This window comes from Dreissena polymorpha, chromosome 9, assembly GCF_020536995.1.
Source record: "Dreissena polymorpha isolate Duluth1 chromosome 9, UMN_Dpol_1.0, whole genome shotgun sequence".
NCBI classification, from domain to species: domain Eukaryota; kingdom Metazoa; phylum Mollusca; class Bivalvia; order Myida; family Dreissenidae; genus Dreissena; species Dreissena polymorpha.
Genome location: NC_068363.1, coordinates 86365490 through 86384398, shown reverse-complemented (window position 1 = coordinate 86384398; position 18909 = coordinate 86365490). Strand labels below are relative to the sequence as shown.

Sequence of the window (18909 nt, the reverse complement as noted above, 5' to 3'; positions counted from 1 at the left end):
TAAGTATAAAAAGGGCACATAATTCTGTCAAAATGCATGCCAGAGTTATCTAACTTTGCCTGCCCAGTCCCCTCATGATAGTAAGTAAGTGTACCAAGTTTGAATGCAATAGCATTGATACTTACTGAGAAAAGTGGAACTAAACGCAAAACTTAACCAAAATTTGCAATTTTTTAAGTACAAAAAGGGCACATAATTCTGTCAAAATGCACGCCAGAGTTATCTAACTTTGCCTGCCTAGTCCCCTCATGATAGTAAGTAAGTGTACCAAGTTTGAATGCAATAGCATTGATACTTTCTGAGAAAAGTGGACCTAAACGCAAAACTTAACCGGACGCCGACGCCAACGCCAACGCCAACGCCAACGCCAACGCCAACGCCGACGCCAAGGTGATGACAATAGCTCATAATTTTTTTTCAAAAAATAGATGAGCTAAAAATTAATGCATGCCGTTGCGACGATCACTTTCTTGTGATCTTCTCGGGTATTTTAAAAGATCTTATAGCCATGTTTTAACGCTGAAATGGTTGTTTGTTTGTTTGTCAAATAAACTGTTAGAAATATGACTGTTAAATATCCACCCATCTGTATGCAAATTCATTCATTGCCGTTTTCTAATTTCGAACGCATCTAAAATGTCGCAGCCTCCAGATAAACGCAGACGCGTAGAGCTTACGTTAGAGGATAAGATAAAGCTCATCACGGAATCAACTGCTCAACCAAAACCATCTCTGAAGGCACTCTGCGAGCGCTTCAATCGATTAAAAACACATTTTTTTAAGAATGCAATTAACATCATCAGTACCTGCGTACAGTTATCACATGGTACATGTAAATGTATATGGTTTGTTTTATTTTTATGTGATTCTGTACGCAATGCATACCATGTATATTTCGGCAATATGCATACTCTTGGTAAACCGGAACTCTCTGAAAACCGGACGATCAGGCCGGTCCCGAGACCGTCCGGTTTACAGAGAGTCTACTGTATAAACAATGGTTCCAATTTTGCTATCCATTTAGATGGCTGAGACAAATTGAAGCCATACGGTTTGTCAATCCATGGAGCTGTGGATGGATTTTCCCATAGAGTGTTGTGGCTGAAATGTTGTGATTCTAACAAAAAGCCGATGTACATATCTAGCTTTTATTTAGACTACATTAGGGAAATTAATGGCATTCCAGTTCGGGTTTACGGTGACCGCGGTACAGAAAATTATATTGTCCGTGATGTGCAAATGGCATTACGATGAGCAGACGCAGATCAGTACCAGGGGATCCTAAGCTTCGTCTATGTTTCATCTGACAGAAATGTCAGAATTGAGAGTTTTTGGCGAAGTCTTAGAGAAATGTGTAGAAATGTCTGGATGAACCATTTTAAAGATATGAGTGATTTCGAATTACTGGACACATCTGATAGTGTGCACTTAGAACGCATTAGATACTGTTTTCTTCCTTTCATTAGTAAAGACCTGAATGAAGTTTGCAATATTTGGAATACTCATCGTGTTCGTCGAAATAACCGAATTTCATGTCCTGCAGGAAAACCTGAGGTGTTGTTCTTTCAGCCAGAAGTTTATGGTGCAAGAGATTGTAAAATACCACTGGATGACAATAGGAAATTAAATGATGTGGAACGGGAGTATTCTCAACGCCCTCCAGAACTTGGTGTATCACAAGAGTTCCTGACAATTGCAAGAGCAGCTGTCGGAGATTTGAATCTTCAATACCCACCTAGAAACAGAGAAGAAGGAACAGAGCTTTTTGCTGCAATAACCATGTACAATGAACGCCTCGTTTAACACGGAAATGAAACAAAAATGAACTTAATGATACTTCCTTACAAGCTGGCTAACTTGTGCATTGGTTGACAAAATGTCAATTAATAGATATGGTTGTGTCTGAAAGCAGAGCAAGTACTAGTTTTAAACAAGCTGTTGGCTTTGTATGCGCTGTCATTGCCATGTATGATTGTGTGTCAATAAAACAATACATATTTTGTCAGTTTCGCTTTAAAATTTCATTTAAATATGTGACCAAAATGCTAGCCTTATTTGTTATGAACACCCTGAAATAAAAATAAAACACAAACCAGGTTACGGTTTATATGGAATCAATACCTTCACGGGGGAAGTAGTGTTACACGAAGGGTAGAGTGTCTGGAAATATAATTTCTGGATCACTGCACTGTTTGCGTTACATTTCCAAATTTCATATGAACGGTGGAATGCTTCTGTTCTGCCCATGTGTGGCAATCGCCCTTATACTGTCAAATAGTTATAAAATTTTTGAGCATACGGTATGAACAAGGCAACACAAGGTGCGCCTTGAGACGGTTCTGTAAAGACTAAAGATAAACGAAAGAATCTGACTCATTACGACTGTCAAATTTGATATCATTGTGTCTTGCAGTCGTGTCAGAGGGCTGTCAGGTGTCATTTTCTCGTGTTACATTGAATGCAGGGATTGCTATAAGGCACTTCTCGTCTTGCCTTGTTCCGCCAATGTGGGGTGAGAATAGCAGTTTTATGCCATACAATAAGAGTGTTTCATATCCAAACTAAATTTCATTATGCAGAAGTCTACATGTGACCTTGACCTTTGAGTAACATACCTCAAACACACCAGTATATATGGATAAATACGTCAAGAGTTATGTACAACTAACTATTTATTAAGGTACAACTACACCGAGTATGTGAAAGTGCAAAGGTAAGTCAGAGGTGGCTGTATTAGTTGAATTTGTTTGATAGTAGTCAAGATGATATTAAAACAAGAACCGTTCGACATCCACACACTCGACTTTTCTCAGGGCAGTGCTAGATTATTATTATAAATGAAAATCTAAGTGAAAAAGTATACGTTGAACATGGGGCATAATTCTGCCAAAATATTTGTTGGACTATCTGTTTTGCAAGTTTTTGTTGTATTTTTTTATAGTTAACAACAGCCCATTGTATAAAACTTGGATATCTTATCCGTTATCTTTGTCCACTGCTTAAATTTGTCCAAATTGGTTAAGACCTTTGTTTACTTTAACAAAAAAAATTAATATCCAAAGCATGTGATGGTCTCGTTAATCTTTTTATACAATTGGAATCCAAATTTAAATTATCAAAAAAACCAGAGATATTGAAAAAGATAACCAATGATAACTTTTATCAAAGTTTACACAACTGGCTGCAAGTGTTCAAAGTTAGAGGTGAAAACCTTTGATAGTTGTTGAAAAATGGACACCAGTCACACACTTAAACAAGACTGTAGTCCTCAACTACAATGGTCTGACAACAATAACTCAACATGCGTCGAAAAGTAGAGCTAAAAAACATTAACATGATAACGTCAAGCAAGGGCAAATACAATTAATAATGACACTGTTTATTTTAGAAATTATTTATTTAAAATAAGACCGACTTTTTGTCATATCACAGCATAGCAATCAATGTGAAATCAATGTTACCAAAAAGTTAAGAAAATAAGAAAAAAAACAACAAAAAAACAAGAACTCCGCGGACGAAATTGTGCTACGGACGCAGGCAGGACATGAAACATTGTACCATAAAAACAGATTAAACCTATAAGTTTTAGTGTGACCTTGACCTTGGGGGTAGGGACCTGGCTGTTCAGCATGACATATTGGACAATAATGATGAACATTTGTGCCGAGTTAAATGAATGCTCCAGACACAAATGAGACATGAAACTGTATCATATATGGATATTTGACCTATAAGTGTGACCTTGACATTATAGGTAGATACCTGGGTGTTTAACGCGACACATCGTCTAATGATGGGGAACATTAGTACCAAGTTAAATAAAATGCGCTTAATAAATGACAAAGTTATGCTTCGGACACGAAACATTGTACCATATAATCATATATGGACATTTGACCTATAAGAGTGACCTTGACCTTGGAGGTAGGGACCTGGGTGTTAAGAGCAACGCAAAGTCTAATGATGGGGAACATTAGAACCAAGTTAAATAAAATGCGCTTACTTAATGACGAAGTTATGCTCCAGACACGAAACATTGTACCATATAATCATATATGGACATTTGACCTATAAGAGTGACCTTGATCTTAGAGGTAGGGACCTGGGTGTTAATAGCAACATATAATCAAATGATGGGAAACATTTGTGGCAAGTTAAATGAAATTTGCTTGATAAATGACGAAGTTAGGTTCAGGACACAAAACCTTGTATCATATTGTCATATATAGACATTTGACCTATAAGTGTGACCTTGACCTTGGAGGTAGGGACCTAGGTGTTAAGCGTTACTCATCGTCAAATGATGGGTAACATATGTGCCAAGTTGATTAAAATTCGCTTAATAAATGACGAAGTTATGCTTTGGACACAAAAAATTGTATCATATTGTCATATATAGACATTTGACCTAAAAGTGTGACCTTGATCTTGGAGGTAATGACCGGGATGTTGAGCGTGACACGTCGATTAATTATGGGGGACATTTGTGCCAAGCTAAATGAAATTCGCTTGATAAATGACGAAGTTATGCTCCGGACACGAAGCACTATCATATTGTCATATATGGACATTTGACCTATAAGTGTGACCTTGACCTTGGAGGTAGGAACCTGGATGTGAAGCGCGACACATAGGCAAATGATGGGGAGTATTTGTGCCAAGTTAAATGAAATTTGCTTGATAAATCAAGATGTTATGTTTCGGACACAAAACATTGTATCATATAGTCATATATAGACATTTGACCTATTAGTGTGACCTTGACCTTGAAGAATGGGACATGGTTGTTATGTGCGACTCATCATCAAATAATGGGGAACATTTGAGCCAAGTTAATTAAATTTTGCTTGATAAATGACAAAGTTATGCTTCGGACACCAAAATATGTATCATATTGTCATAAATAGATATTTGACCTATAAGAGTGACCTTGACCTTGGAGGTAGGGACCCTGGTTTGTAAAGCGCGACATATCGTCTTATAATGGGGATCACTTTTGCCAAGTTAAAAGAAATTTGCTTGATAAATGACGAAGTTATGCTCTGGACGCGAAACACTATCATATTGTCATATATGGACATTTGACCTATAAGTGTGACATTGATCTTGGGGGTAGCAATCTTAATTTATGGCGAGACACATCGTCTAATAGTAGGGAGCCTTTGTAGCAAGATGAGTGAAATTTTATAATTGATAAATGGCAAAGTTATGATCCGGACAAAAACGGGACGGACACACAGACGGACGGACGATCGCGATTCCCATATCCCCCTCCGACCTATCAGGGGGGATAACAACTTAAACTGAAGGATATAAAATGCGAAAAAAACTTGAAAATTTGTGTATTACAGAACTATTTCAAACTCTTCACAGACAGGCCTTTTAAACTGAGTAAGCTTGATTAAATAATAATCTCAAAGATGACAATGTATAACATTTATGTTCATTGGTATTTGCTATTTTTTATTAAAATGTTACTTAAAGTATACATTAGTATTTTATTTAATGTTACTAAAAGTATACTTTTTTTATCAGAAAACTTAAGTTTTAACTTTGTTCTCAAGAATGAAATCTTAAAAAATTACCGTTTTACATAAAGGGACACAGTTTCCCTTTCATTAGCAGGAATATTTTTACCAGCTATCAAGCAATGTCTGGGTTGAATTAAAAATGTATTTTATACTTAATTTTACAATATTAATTATTTTCAGCCTTATCAAAAATGACTTCCATTGTCTTAAATTTGTTCATTCGACACTATTGCTAAAATATACACTTTCATTGTGTAAGAAATGAAATCTAAAAATTTAAACAGACTATGTTTTAGATAAAAATATCCAAATATTTACACATGTAATGTCAATCTGACATTACGACATTTGAAATCAATATCCAAATTTGAACAAATTAATATCCACACTTAAGATACCCTGGTTTAATAAGTGCTCTATAAGAATTGTAAAAACATAGCAATTATAAAACACAATTCAACAGTACACAAGTATGCATGAACATATATGCTGGCATCTCATGTTTAAAACCCTCAAGTCAAATAAACAAGACCAATATGGCGCTAAATAGGTCTATGTAAAACTATTTACCAACGGGACAACAAGGAAAGCAAAAGAAGAAATACTTTGCGCTTAAGTAAGTAAAACCTAATTTCCAAAATAATGAAAAAACATCATAACATCATGAGTGTCACCCTCCTTGGGTATTTCTTAATACTTTTCATTAAATATTGATTAAAACTACATAGTATGAGCTTGGTTACGGTTGTATAAAAAACCCATCTGGGTTTTCATTGGTTAATCAATCGTACCCAACTACTCCCTCGCCATAAATCAGTCCAAGAAACATAGTTTTATTTAGTAAAACAGTTTTTTTGACATTTTGAACTGACACCTGCAAATGGGGCATACCGAACCCCTTTCTTCCAATTCGCAGCTGCAAACGTAGCACAGTCTGTGACCACAGTCTAAAAAGGTATCGCAATATCTATCTCTTCAAATCTGGCATGTTGGAATTCTAGGATAGGTAATACTCTGAAAAGAAAAAAACACTCACAAAAGACCATACTAACACTTTTAACACTTCTTGTTAAATAATTAAGGTCTTACACGATTTATAAAGTGCATCAGACACTTTGGGTAATTAGTTATTTTAGAATTGTTTAAACTTTTATTTTTTTTATCAAATCAGTTGACAAAATGAAGGACAACATCAAATAAATATCATCCCTTGTACATAAACAGGGAAATTTGCTTTCATTTTTAAAGAGAATTTAAACAACTTACCACTGGTGACACATAATCATGGTCCGAATGCCCGTCAAGCCGCTGGTTACCTCTATTGCAGTATATTTACGACACAGCAAAAAGTAAAAAAAGCTCTGGGACGGCTGTAACAAAAAATATAAGTTTACCACTGAAAACATTGATGTTTATGAATACGTGCCTTCCCAAATTATATTTATAAAAGAAGTGTAGACCAAAAACATTTTTAATAACAATTAATATCATTCTTTTATACAATTAATAGATCTACTTTGTATTAGTTAATAAAAACATACTTACAGACCACGCGTAGAACACCACGTTAGGTATTCACGTTAAAGGCTCTGAAGTGCATCTATTTTTAGATCTGGCAACTTTCGCGAATTTTTTAAGGTTTCGTGAAAAGTTTTCAAGAAAAGTCTTCCGTTATTTTACTCTTTTCGTGAAAATGTATTATTTCCAAGGTTTCGTGAAAAGTTATCTGTTTTCGAGAAAAGTGATTTATTTTCGTGAAAACTTTAATTTATCTTTAAGTGGTGGCAGTTTAAGGCACTAACAGGGAAAAATTCGTGTTAACATAATTTATTTTATTTTCGTGAAAATTAATCTGTTATCGAGCAAAAAAATATTTTTTTTCGCGATATCCGCCATTATTTTCACGTTATTTCATCTGGTAAGTAGTGGCACAAATATGCTTCAATACCAGACAGAGTCGTTCCACGGTCTCACAATCTCTGCCATCACAAGAAAATCCTCCCTGATCTGGAAGGATGTTATTTTTTTTGTTTAAGAATTATATTATGAAAAGAAGTATCATTGCATTTTATATTTTAAAAATAAGTTAATACGTTAAAGTTCATACTAAAAAATAAATTACCTTAATAAAAAGTAAAAATAACAACGGGTCAATTATTGTACCACGTGTCTTGGTTATTATCACATGGTTGGTTAAAATGGCGGAGATTTGATCCAGCTATGTTGGTTCCAGTCAAATCTCTGCGCGGAGTTTGGACGCAAACGCGTATTAATAGATGCCTGTTTAAACCATTTTAAGAATACTCATCATTAACTCATAAAGGGTTAACAATATAAAAATGAATAGCATTGTAGCAGTCTCGCAAAAAAAGTAATATTGGCATGATGGGTTTAAACGTTGTTAAATATATATAATCATTATTTCTTAGTATCTTTATATTATTTCAACTACAAGAATGGAACAGGTACAATATAAAGAGAACACTTTTATTGATAAATACGACGGGTCATAGATTCGTATCAGACTCCACTTTATTACAGTTATAGGGAAATAAATAGTAGGGCGTTTGTAATATAGAAGGTTTCGCAATTCTTAACGTAACAAAAAACCATGATGTCGCACTGCAAGTTCAACCTTTTACACATGCAATATATTTCATGTGCGTAAATAATTGGCTGGCAGGGGCGGCTGGGGGGGGGGGCGGTCGCCGCGCCAATATTTCTACTAGTACTTGTTACGAAATGGTACTATATTCATCTTTGTTCTCTAAAATCATCATGACTTTTTTTCTGTAGATGCAACTTAGACTGTTGCTTATGGTGATGCGTCAACTTGCACATTCAGTGTCATAAACAGGAGCTCTCACCTAGCTTACCGGTACATCTCGCGTTTCTTTGAGGATGTGGATATGAGTCATCACGAACAGTCAGGTTTTATCCGCAACACAACGTCCTTCATTCGGACTTAATCTTTCATTACTATTTCTGAAGTAAGTATATATACACATACATATATATATACACACACAAGAGTTGCAAAACCTCATTATTCGGAACTATAAAGGTCCATTTTGTTTCGTCAGAAGAAACTCAACATAAAATCCATCAACAGCAGAACAACACGTTCGTCAAAAAACGTAGACAGTAATTCATTGCATTCGAATAAAGATGATGTATAAACTAACCGAAAAAAAAATATCGCAAAATTGCCTAGCTTCCCGTAATATGGGATATGTGACATGCTGTCCCACCTCTAAACCACTATTGGCTTCAGATCAATGGATGGTAATGTTACTGCGTTATTCAATGAAGACCGATGTGTACCATACGATATCAGTCTGGTCAATCAAAAGGCTGCTATGAAATTAGCGATCGATGTATATCAGTGTGCGGTGCAATATCGACATATACTTTTTATAGTTCATCTTCATATGGAATAAATCTAGTTCATCAAATCTAGTTTTCCAAAATGGATTTAAGACTGCAAAGCGTGCTCGTCTTGATGGGATTGGTAGTGATAGGTATGTGTATGTAAAAAAACATTTCTCAAAGTTTGTTTAAAAAGTTATTTGTTTAAAGAACAAAAGCTGTGACGTTTGAATTCATCAGTTTACTCCATAAATAAACAAAATAATTAAGGCTGTTTGCTATCAAGCTGATGATATGTATTTGGCTATACTTAGTATTTAATTAAACGTGTTGTTAATATTTATATACACTGCCATCAATTGCGTTCGTTGTTTAACATCGACGCAGAATGGTTTTCATGTTAAAGCTAAGAGTTTTATTGTTATAAGGTGAACGCGTACACGTGAAAATTAATATTAAACAAGAGCTCCGCGGTCGGAGACAAATACCCTCCTTGACACAGGATTTTTTGTTGCAACAAAACAGACCATAGGGGTTCATCTTTTCATATTAGTGTGACTTAGCCACTCCAATAAGTTTTTAGTTGACACAGAATAATACACTAGGTATAATCAGGGTTATGGTAAATGGGTTGAGAATATAATATTATAACTATGGGTTATCTACTGTCCAAGGCCATTGCACATGTGAAGTATCAAGCCAATTCGTTCGGAAACGAACTGGTCTACCAACAGACCGACCGACCGACAGACCGAACGACATCCAGCAAAACAAAATATCCCATCTTCTGTGAATGGGGGGGGGGGGGATAATTAATACCGTGATTATGAATTATTGATTGACTTTTTTACGGAAGGGTTTATCAACCAGTACATGAATGCTTCTTCATTTAATGATCGCTATGCTTGTTTTCAATCCATATTTAAACCCACTGCTTGTTATTGAAAAGTTCTTAAAATATTATAGATTGCGCACTGAATTATTGAAATGTTTATTCACACTACTTTTAGTAACATGGACTTTAATTTGACTTTTTTGCTAATGAATAAAAGGGGCGATTAAAGTCTCGTTGATTTTTTTATGCATATATATATGACATGGCATTTTGACGTTGTAATATATACAGGATCTGGCACGAGTTGTCATATCATACAATATTTTATTAAACGAGTTCAGAAATTGCAGGACGAGTTTAATAAAATATGGTATGATATGACAACGAGTGTCAGATCTTTTTTAACACATGCTTTTAAATGAGCAAAGTAAATAAATATTTACGCAAACATAATGATAAATCCCGAATGTTGTTTACAGTTCGAGACGTCATTTGACGTTGCAACGTCATTTCAGCAAAATAACAAAATGCGATTGGTCAATAAACGAAAACTAGGCCAATGAAAACGCTTAAAAATGTTGTATTAAACATGTGTAAAAAAAAATATGTAATGGTTGTATTACATGGGAAACAGGGTATAGCATGTGATAAATTGTATAATGCCCTGATGAGCTGACGTGTTTCATAACGTCAATAAATAGTAAATGAAATTTAATTTGGGTTTAAATACATGTATAAAATGTTGTTCTTTTGCTAACCTAGCTGAAATATTGTTCGAAAATAGCTTATAAAATGGAAATATTTTAAATTTTGGTTCATTATGTGAACATTCATCTAAATGTTTACTTAAAGGCATCTGTCTTGTTGAGGGGTCTCGCATTTGTTGTTCATGGACAAAGAAAATATCCACAATCTATTATAAATACAGGTATTAAAAAAGCACTTTCCATCCCTAAACATGAATTACTTTCAAAATCAACACAAAAAGACGAGAGTAATATAATTCCATTTATTTCAATTTTATATATATGAACCGTTTATAAGTATAAGTTAAGGAGAATTATAGCTCATTAGCCCGCCGTATTTTGCAACAAGAATACGATATTGCATTCTATACATAGATGGTGACGTCACTACGTTGTGACACAATGTACGATATTGTTTATGACAACGACCTCGTTTGTAACCCGATCTTTTATTCTACGACAGTGAAATCATCGAACGGTTATTGTAGTTTATTGTTGTATGAGTACAAACCGACACAGCCGGATTTTCTAGTTCTTCAAAATGGATTTCAAATATGGAAGCTTGTTTGTGTTGGGACTGTTAGCGATATGTAAGCATAAGTACAATTGTATGTTTGTTAAATGAAAATACTCATATATTGGTAAATGACTGGTATTTTGCTAAATCATCATGTCACTTGCAAATGATTAATATAAATAAGTCACATGAATCATTACCAGAGCCTTACAATTGAACCTACTGGTATATAAAAATAAACAATGTTTTTGTAATAGTTTTATGCAAGTAAAGTTTCGATCAAAGTAATAAAGATGTATATTGATGCTATATTACTTACAACTTGATATATATTTCAAAGTACTTAATCCTGTTTTGACAAATTAAATGTCAGCTGTTGTCAATTCCAACGCGACAAAGGGTAACATAACGCGACACACGATACTACTGAACAATAGTGAGTCGAGACATCCATGCTCCTTGAGCACGTCTATTCATTCAAAACGTGTGAAACCTTATACATTTTTTAAATGTTTCCACTGCACTGAGTAGTTTTAATGACTTTTTGATAATTAAACACGTGCTTTTTGAGATAAGTGATTGAAACGTATTTGCATTTGAATGCTATTAGAGTTCACGTCAATCTCTAGAGTTGTTCCTTTCTTTAAAAAAAAATCGCTATGAATTATGTTTCTTCATTTTTAAGCCACGCTAAAGAATTCATTTAACGTGAAGTTAAAACTAAATGCCGTTCGATGACTTTTTTTCACAATTTTGATACAATCGGAGACAGAAAGCTGCGTTGTTAATTACTGTTTTCAATTTACAGCCGCCGTGTGCTCGGATGCTCGGGGTCGCGTCAGTTCCTATCGAAGATCTGGGTCAAGGTACGTACATGCATTAGTTTTGTATGACAGAGTAGGCTCGCTTACAGGCATCCATTTTGTTTATATTTGACTTCTTAACAAGACAAGTATTGATGCAAAGCATCAAAGGTCGTCGGGAATTTCAGTGTTAAAGGCACTCAATGAAGTTACATGGAACGATTTTTTTCTACTCTAATTTTCAACTCCTGTTGAAATATATTGGCCGATTATTTTAAACAAAATAGAAAAAGATACTGGTATAACCATTATCTATGATTTTGTGTTATAACCCCCAAAAAACCATTATCTATGATGTTGTGTTATAACCCCCAAATACCCATTATCTATGATTTTGTGTTGTAACCCCCAATTATTTCATAGTTATGTTATTTACATTGGTTTCCTTTTTTTACTGGCATCCGTGTGCAGTTTTCATTAATGGAACAGAACTTTGTAGGTTTTAAAAAATCTGCTTCATCTTGTTAGCGTATATTTCATACTTTTCTCAACTTCAATGGGGGGGGGGGTGATTCTGAACTTATTTTTACGTTGCTCATATACGATAGGGGTTGAGTACTCATTGATATGAAAACACTGTGAAAATTTTAATGTGTTTACGAAGCCCCCTTCCCCCTCTCACACATATATTTCATGGACATAATAAAAACAAAAAATGGTTACAATAAAACAGCACATTAATTTAAACTAAAATGTCTACATCAAAACAAAAAGTTAACATAGAACACAAATAAAATAATTTGTTTCTACTGGGGCTCGAACCTTGTGCCTCTCACATGTGAAGCGAGCGTGTAACCACTACACTACGGAACCGCTTGAAAAATCACCTTCTAGCTAAGATATTAATAAGCTATTAATAGTCGGTTTAAATGTAAACCCGGAAGTTTAAACGCTGGATAGTGAGCGGGGTTAAAGGTCCATACCAAAGGGTCCATACCACTGGCAAAATACACGTCAGGCATGCGGCCTTCTATATGTGGTTCTTAAAAAAACCTGTAGGAGGACTTGATAGTAATGAGACTGGTGTGCTGTGATGGTGCTCCTCATTGATAAGCGACTGCTTCCTTTATCAAGACTCATTACAATTAATAATACGTTTCGCGATTCGCGCTCTATAGCGCCTTTATTAATACCTAGGTGGTTGCTAGGATAGTGGAAGAAAGAAGTTTTGTTTTTATACAAAACCAGAAAGTTTCACCGGTTCGCGTATTTGCCCAGTCCCTGTGATCTTGTATTATTGCCCAGTCCCTGTACTCAGTTATTAATTAAAAGAATTAGCTTTGCATTTTTGGCAATAAATGTCGAAGTAAATGTAATAGGCACAAATGCAGTACTTATTTACAGTAATTTACACAAAAAATCACCACGATGCAAGATATTCTGCAACAAAAATATATACATTGATCCGTAAATAAATTCTCCTCCCATAAGCGAAAAAAACGTATTACATACTAGTCGCCGCACTTCAGTGCACATACTAGTCGCCGCACTTCAGTGCGACGCCAATAAGTCGCATTCAGTGAACTGCGACGTTTACTGATCGCGTGCTAGATGCGCTATATTCTTGTTCATGGTGAGTAATCTCAATATATAAAGTATGTTCATGTTGCTATTTTTAGCACGTATACAGTGCCCACGTATACTCGATGTGCATCGTGCACGATCAGATGTTCACAGGGCCATGTCCGCCCTCTGTGCCCTGTTGAAAATTTCAGTGGTGCGAGTGAATGACATGATTCCATGTTTAGTGCCCAATGTTTTACTATGCTTTGAACATTTTTCTAACCTTTCTTTTTAATGTTTGAAGTGTATTTATAAATTAATTATACACATATTAGTGTTCATCTTTCAGTGTTTCCTCTAGCGGCTTCGAGTATATCGTTGGCGTGGTGATTGGGGGCTTCTTGATTGCCATCATTGCCTACGTCGTCATTTGCCTTCGTAAGTAATGATCCATATTGGCCATGCTTAATGAATGCCGGGCCTTCCATGGGTATTCTACTCATTGTGTGTGGTCCAGCATAAAATAGTGTGTTATTAACAGTCATTTGTGTCACAGCTGAAAGAGCGACAGCTCAATTCAATGTTTTAATTATCAGTCAGGTTTTGCCTCAGCTGACAGAGCAATATCGCAATGCAATGTTTCAATTGTCAGTCATATTTTGCCTCAACTGACAGAGAAATACAGTAGTTAATTGCAGTGTTTTAATTATCAGTCATGTTTGCCTCAGCTAACAGAGCATTAACTCATTGCAATATTTTAATAATCTGTCATGTTTTTCATCAGCTGACATAGAAATAACCCAATGCAATGTTTGTCATATCAGTCATATTTTGACTCAACTGACAAAGTTATGTCTCAAAACAGTCTTTCAGTTGTTAGTCATATTATGCTACAACTGACAGAGCAACTGATCAATGTAATATTTAATTATTCTCAATGTTTTGCCTCAGCTGACAGAACAATAATTCAATACGATGTTTCAATTATCAGTCATATTTTGCCTCATCAGATAGAGCAATAACTCAGAGTAATGTTTCAATTATCAGACATGGTTTGCCTCAGCTGACAGAGCAATAGCTTAATGCAATGTTTCAATTATCAGTCATGATTTGCCTCAGCTGACAGAGCAATATCTAAATGCAATGTTTCAATTATCAGTCATGTTTTGCCTCAGCTGGCAGAGCAATAGCTTAATGCAATGTTTCAATTATCAGTCATGGTTTGCCTCAGCTGACAGAGCAATAACCCAATGCAATGTTTCAATTATCAGACATGGTTTAGTAAATGGGGATATTGGCTGGCTACCAATGTGTTGTAATATTAAGTGTAACATATCAGTGGTGTAGACTTGTTAATATGGATAGAAAATTAGAAATATATTAAATAGAAAGGTTTTTGAATGGTCCTTCCTATGTAAAGGTAGGAATTGTAAAAACGGATGTTTTAAAGTTTGCAATGTGTTTAAAAAGTATGATATGAATAGGTGTACTAGTATTGAGTACTTTCTTAGCAAGCGAGAAATTGCTACTATTGTTGAAAACAAGATTTTTTAAGACTATAAGGACTGGAGTCATGGTTACAAGATGTAAATAGAGAAAGAGCACGTAGTGGAGTTGGACAAAACAAACTTAGATTTTATAGAATTTTTATGCAAATGTATGAGTTTGAACCATATTGTTTACTTGTGTATAATAAAAGGCATAGAGGGGCTTTGGCAAAGTTTAGAAGTGGTACAGCTCCAATGAATATAGAAATTGAAAGATATATAAATACACCTCAGGAATTAAGAAAATGTAACTATTGTAAGAGTATAGGTATAAGTGTTGTGGAAAATGAAAAATATATACTGCTTGATTGCCAATTATACAACGGGGTTAGACGAGAACTCATGACTGAACTACTACTAGTATATCAGAAACCAGGCTTTGAAAATTTTGATATTGATGATAAGTTAAAAATTATCTTGTCAGACAATAATATAGTTAAATTAGCTGCCAAAACCTGCTTTCTGATATTAGAAAAACGCAAAGAACATATATATTGTGAAACTAACTGATTTTACCTTTTTTTACTTTCGGTATCTAGTGTTTTATTGTAGATATATGATGCATTTTATGATCTTCAATGAAACTAACTGATTTTACCCTCTTCTTACTTATCTAGTGTTTTATTGTAGATAGCTGATGCATCTTAGGAACATGTATTTCAAAGGCATGAATCTGGTTTTTATAAATGGTTTATCTTGTAGATATGAAATTAATCTTGCATCACGTCAAATATTTAGCAAATGTCTTAAATGTTGATAGATATCAGATTATATTAGCATTGTATTTATATTGCCTATCTGATGTACTGTCTCCTATAATTATGTCATGAATGGCCATGTGTACTTATTTTATAATGTTGTATATATAATGTTTTGTAATGAAGTACATGAGGATGAGACAATAATAAATAAATAAATAAAAATGGTTTGCCTCAGAGCCATGGTTGAATGCAAGGTTTCAATTTTCAGTCATGGTTTGTCTCAGCTGACAGAGCAATATCTAAATGCTATGTTTCAAATATCGGTTAGGGTTTGCCTCAGCTGACAGAGCAATAACTCAATGCGATGTTTCAAATATCGGTCATGGTTTGCCTAAGCTGACAGAGCAATAGCTCAATGCGATGTTTCAATTATCAGTCATAGTTTGCCTCAGCTGACAGAGAAAATCGCATTGCGGAGTGCATAAACTGACATTAGTCCGCCCTGCTGTGGTGACACTACGCAAGATGTATAGTATATTCCATCCAAACAGAGAAGGCTTAGCCTAAACAATTTCTTGGTAGGAAAAGTGCTTATAATTTACTTATATATACGTATATTGGTCCTGTGTGTGTTTGTCAAAGCAATTAAAATGTATTAGAAGGAAAGGAAACTTGATGGAAATCTTCAATCGAATATCGATTTTAAAGATGGTTGAAGTACGATTCTTAATACCATTCATTTAATCTGTGGAATGAGCAAAATCTTCAACTTAATTTATGCTTGATAAACAATTTATCGGATATGCTGTATAAGTCCAAGCCATTTTTTATTAAACATGTCCGCGTGCTTTGTTCACAGTCAAGCATACATACTGACGATTTCCCAGACTTGTGCACGTGTATAATGATTGTGTTTCAGTGAAGAAAAAAGGCATCATTTGCGCCTCACCAAATGTGACCTCTACGCCCAACTCTGGAATCAACATTGTGTACAAGAGAGACCTGACCGACAACTACTCCACGGGGTTTGTCAACCCGCCCCCACCGCCCACATACTCTGCTGTGTATCCCCCGTCATACTCAAACGGAAATGTGTCCGCGCCCGACCCCGCGCCCGACTATCCATAGTCATAGATATTGACTATGTACATAGTCGAACTATCTTTTTAAGAAGACTTTTTGTCGGAAGATTTTTGTTGATTTAGTATGTGTATGTATTATAATAAACAACGGGTAACTTTAACAAAAAACAACAACAACATTTCCATCGAGCGCCTATGGAAAAAAGAGGTACAACGATTCTGTCAAGCATTATCAAATCATCTGATTCGATCTCAATTGATATCTAATTAAACCAAAAGTATTAATAATTGAAAGAAATCTAAAACAAATGAATTAAGTTAATTGATAACAAAATTATTTTCAAGAATAGAAACTTTACACTTAAAAGTGTGCACTTTTCATTGTATCTTTAATACTCACTCTGGGGTATTTTGTCTGTTATCCAAAATCGATCAAACGTGTCAGAGTTTCTATTTTTGGCTTGAGTTATCACTAAGTAGTAAGTAACATATATACTCATCGTTTATAAATATTTGGGAAGAAACTATCGTATTTAATACTATGTCAATGTGCTTTTACTACATAATGCCACTAGTAATATTTTCTTAATATTAAAATCATGCCCTATTTCTTCACGTATAACAATATTATTTAGCATTATTTCGTCAGTCTAAGTCTAGATATATTGCTGGATGCAGCAAATACATCCTATTCGTGATAAATTATTTATGTTTATCTATGTGAACTAGTTTTGTCTGTATAGTAATTGCCTGTGGTGTTTGTTCGTGTGATGTTTGACACAAGGTGTTTGGTACATCTTTAGCAAACAGATATTAAAGCAACATGATAAAGTAAATGTATTATGATACCACGTATATGCAAACACACAATCGTTTATTCGCTGAACTATTCAATACAAGATATTATGCTACAGACACATCGTTACTCTTAACCTGATTTCTTACGTGCGAACAAAACCCCTTCGGCAATAATAAAAACACTAATCGCTTGTCTTAAAAAAAGTTTCATTTGAAAATAGAAATACAGACTGATATGATATTTATACATTCAAGTCCATTTCTAACGCAACACATATATATTTCATAATGTCTTGATGTTTTGTCAACGAATTTCGTAAAAATTGGGAATATGAACAAATAAATAATATTTTAATATCTCACAGAAGTTTATCCAAATCACGATTTTGCAAAACTTAACCATCTGAAAACACGATGATCGGCATATTGAAAGAATAAGATGGAAAACCCAATGCAGATTGGAAATACCAATTTTGTATTTCAATAGAAATGAGTTTCACTGAATGTTCAACGCTCCACTCTATTGCAATGAAAGAAACGAATATGCAAACAAATGTTTTAGAAAATTACAAAGCATTGTTAAATTCCTTTAAGTGTTGAACACAGAAAACGAACGTTAATCAGTAAAAATGAGACCATTTATTATTTACAAAGCTTTTTAACTACATGACTCACCATGGCAATGCTTTATATAAGTACGAGTACTTTTACATCAACATCAAAATTGTAACTTGCTTTTCTCCCATTTTTATATTGATCTGTTATTTTACATGGAACACGATTATTTATTATGCACATACATTTTGTTGTTATATGAGTTTTTGAACTCGTGGGCTTGTGCTTATTGTTCGAAATAAAGTTTTTCTACTTCTCCTTCTTCATACTTTTTCCAAAGAAAAATTCAGCATGGTTTCGTCTATAGAAAATCAACACAACCAAGTAATATCTGCTTGAAACATTAGCAAAAGAAACTTGATGATCTAAATATTTTGTAATAAGTAATTGAGACATACTTCATGAAAAGAACTTCAGAATAATACAGTTTATGAACAGATATTATTATGCATATATTGGACGACTCGTGCACTTTTTAAAACATTACTTTGGATGTCATTTAATGGAAGAGTTAAGTGCTACACAGCAACAAGTATTACAACATTTGCAATATTAATCCATCATATATGAAAGACCTTATAGCCTTTTCATTCAACAAATCACACAGTTTACGTTCAGTTATGCGCACAGATTTAATTTAAACAAACAAACCATGAACAATTTACTTCCAAGATACATATCACTGCCTACTCATGCTGAACGATTTACCTTTGGTCATTATGGATATAAATCTTTATGTGCATGAAAGTATAATTGTTTACCCACTGTTTCGGTTATAGATTACGACGACGCTTCAAAACTA

General features: G+C 34.4%; 3 protein-coding genes across 7 annotated transcripts in view; 2 read left to right on the top strand and 1 right to left on the bottom strand.

Moving 5' to 3' along the window:
• The window catches only part of LOC127843628 (paraplegin-like), a 298425-nt gene that overhangs the window by 122663 nt on the left and 156853 nt on the right, over window positions 1-18909 (bottom strand). The gene's annotated exons all lie outside the window — the stretch shown is intronic.
• Window positions 1-18909, top strand: part of LOC127843626 (5-oxoprolinase-like) — a 298491-nt gene that overhangs the window by 188885 nt on the left and 90697 nt on the right. The window lies entirely within an intron of this gene.
• On the top strand, window positions 10892-18362 carry LOC127843638 (uncharacterized). The gene is made up of 4 exons (XM_052373344.1): window positions 10892-11071; window positions 11807-11864; window positions 13714-13802; window positions 16532-18362. The coding sequence occupies exons 1-4, from the start codon at window positions 11023-11025 to the stop codon at window positions 16738-16740; spliced, it is 405 nt and encodes a 134-aa protein (XP_052229304.1). The 5' UTR covers window positions 10892-11022; the 3' UTR covers window positions 16741-18362.

Excerpts from the sequence above, each read along its gene's own strand:
- LOC127843638 (XM_052373344.1), top strand. The coding sequence starts at position 11,023 with ATGGATTTCAAATATGGAAGCTTGTTTGTGTTGGGACTGTTAGCGATA. Across the intron at positions 11,865-13,713 it reads TATCGAAGATCTGGGTCAAG|TGTTTCCTCTAGCGGCTTCG; the intron begins GTACGTACATGC and ends TTCATCTTTCAG. Across the intron at positions 13,803-16,531 it reads CTACGTCGTCATTTGCCTTC|TGAAGAAAAAAGGCATCATT; the intron begins GTAAGTAATGAT and ends ATTGTGTTTCAG.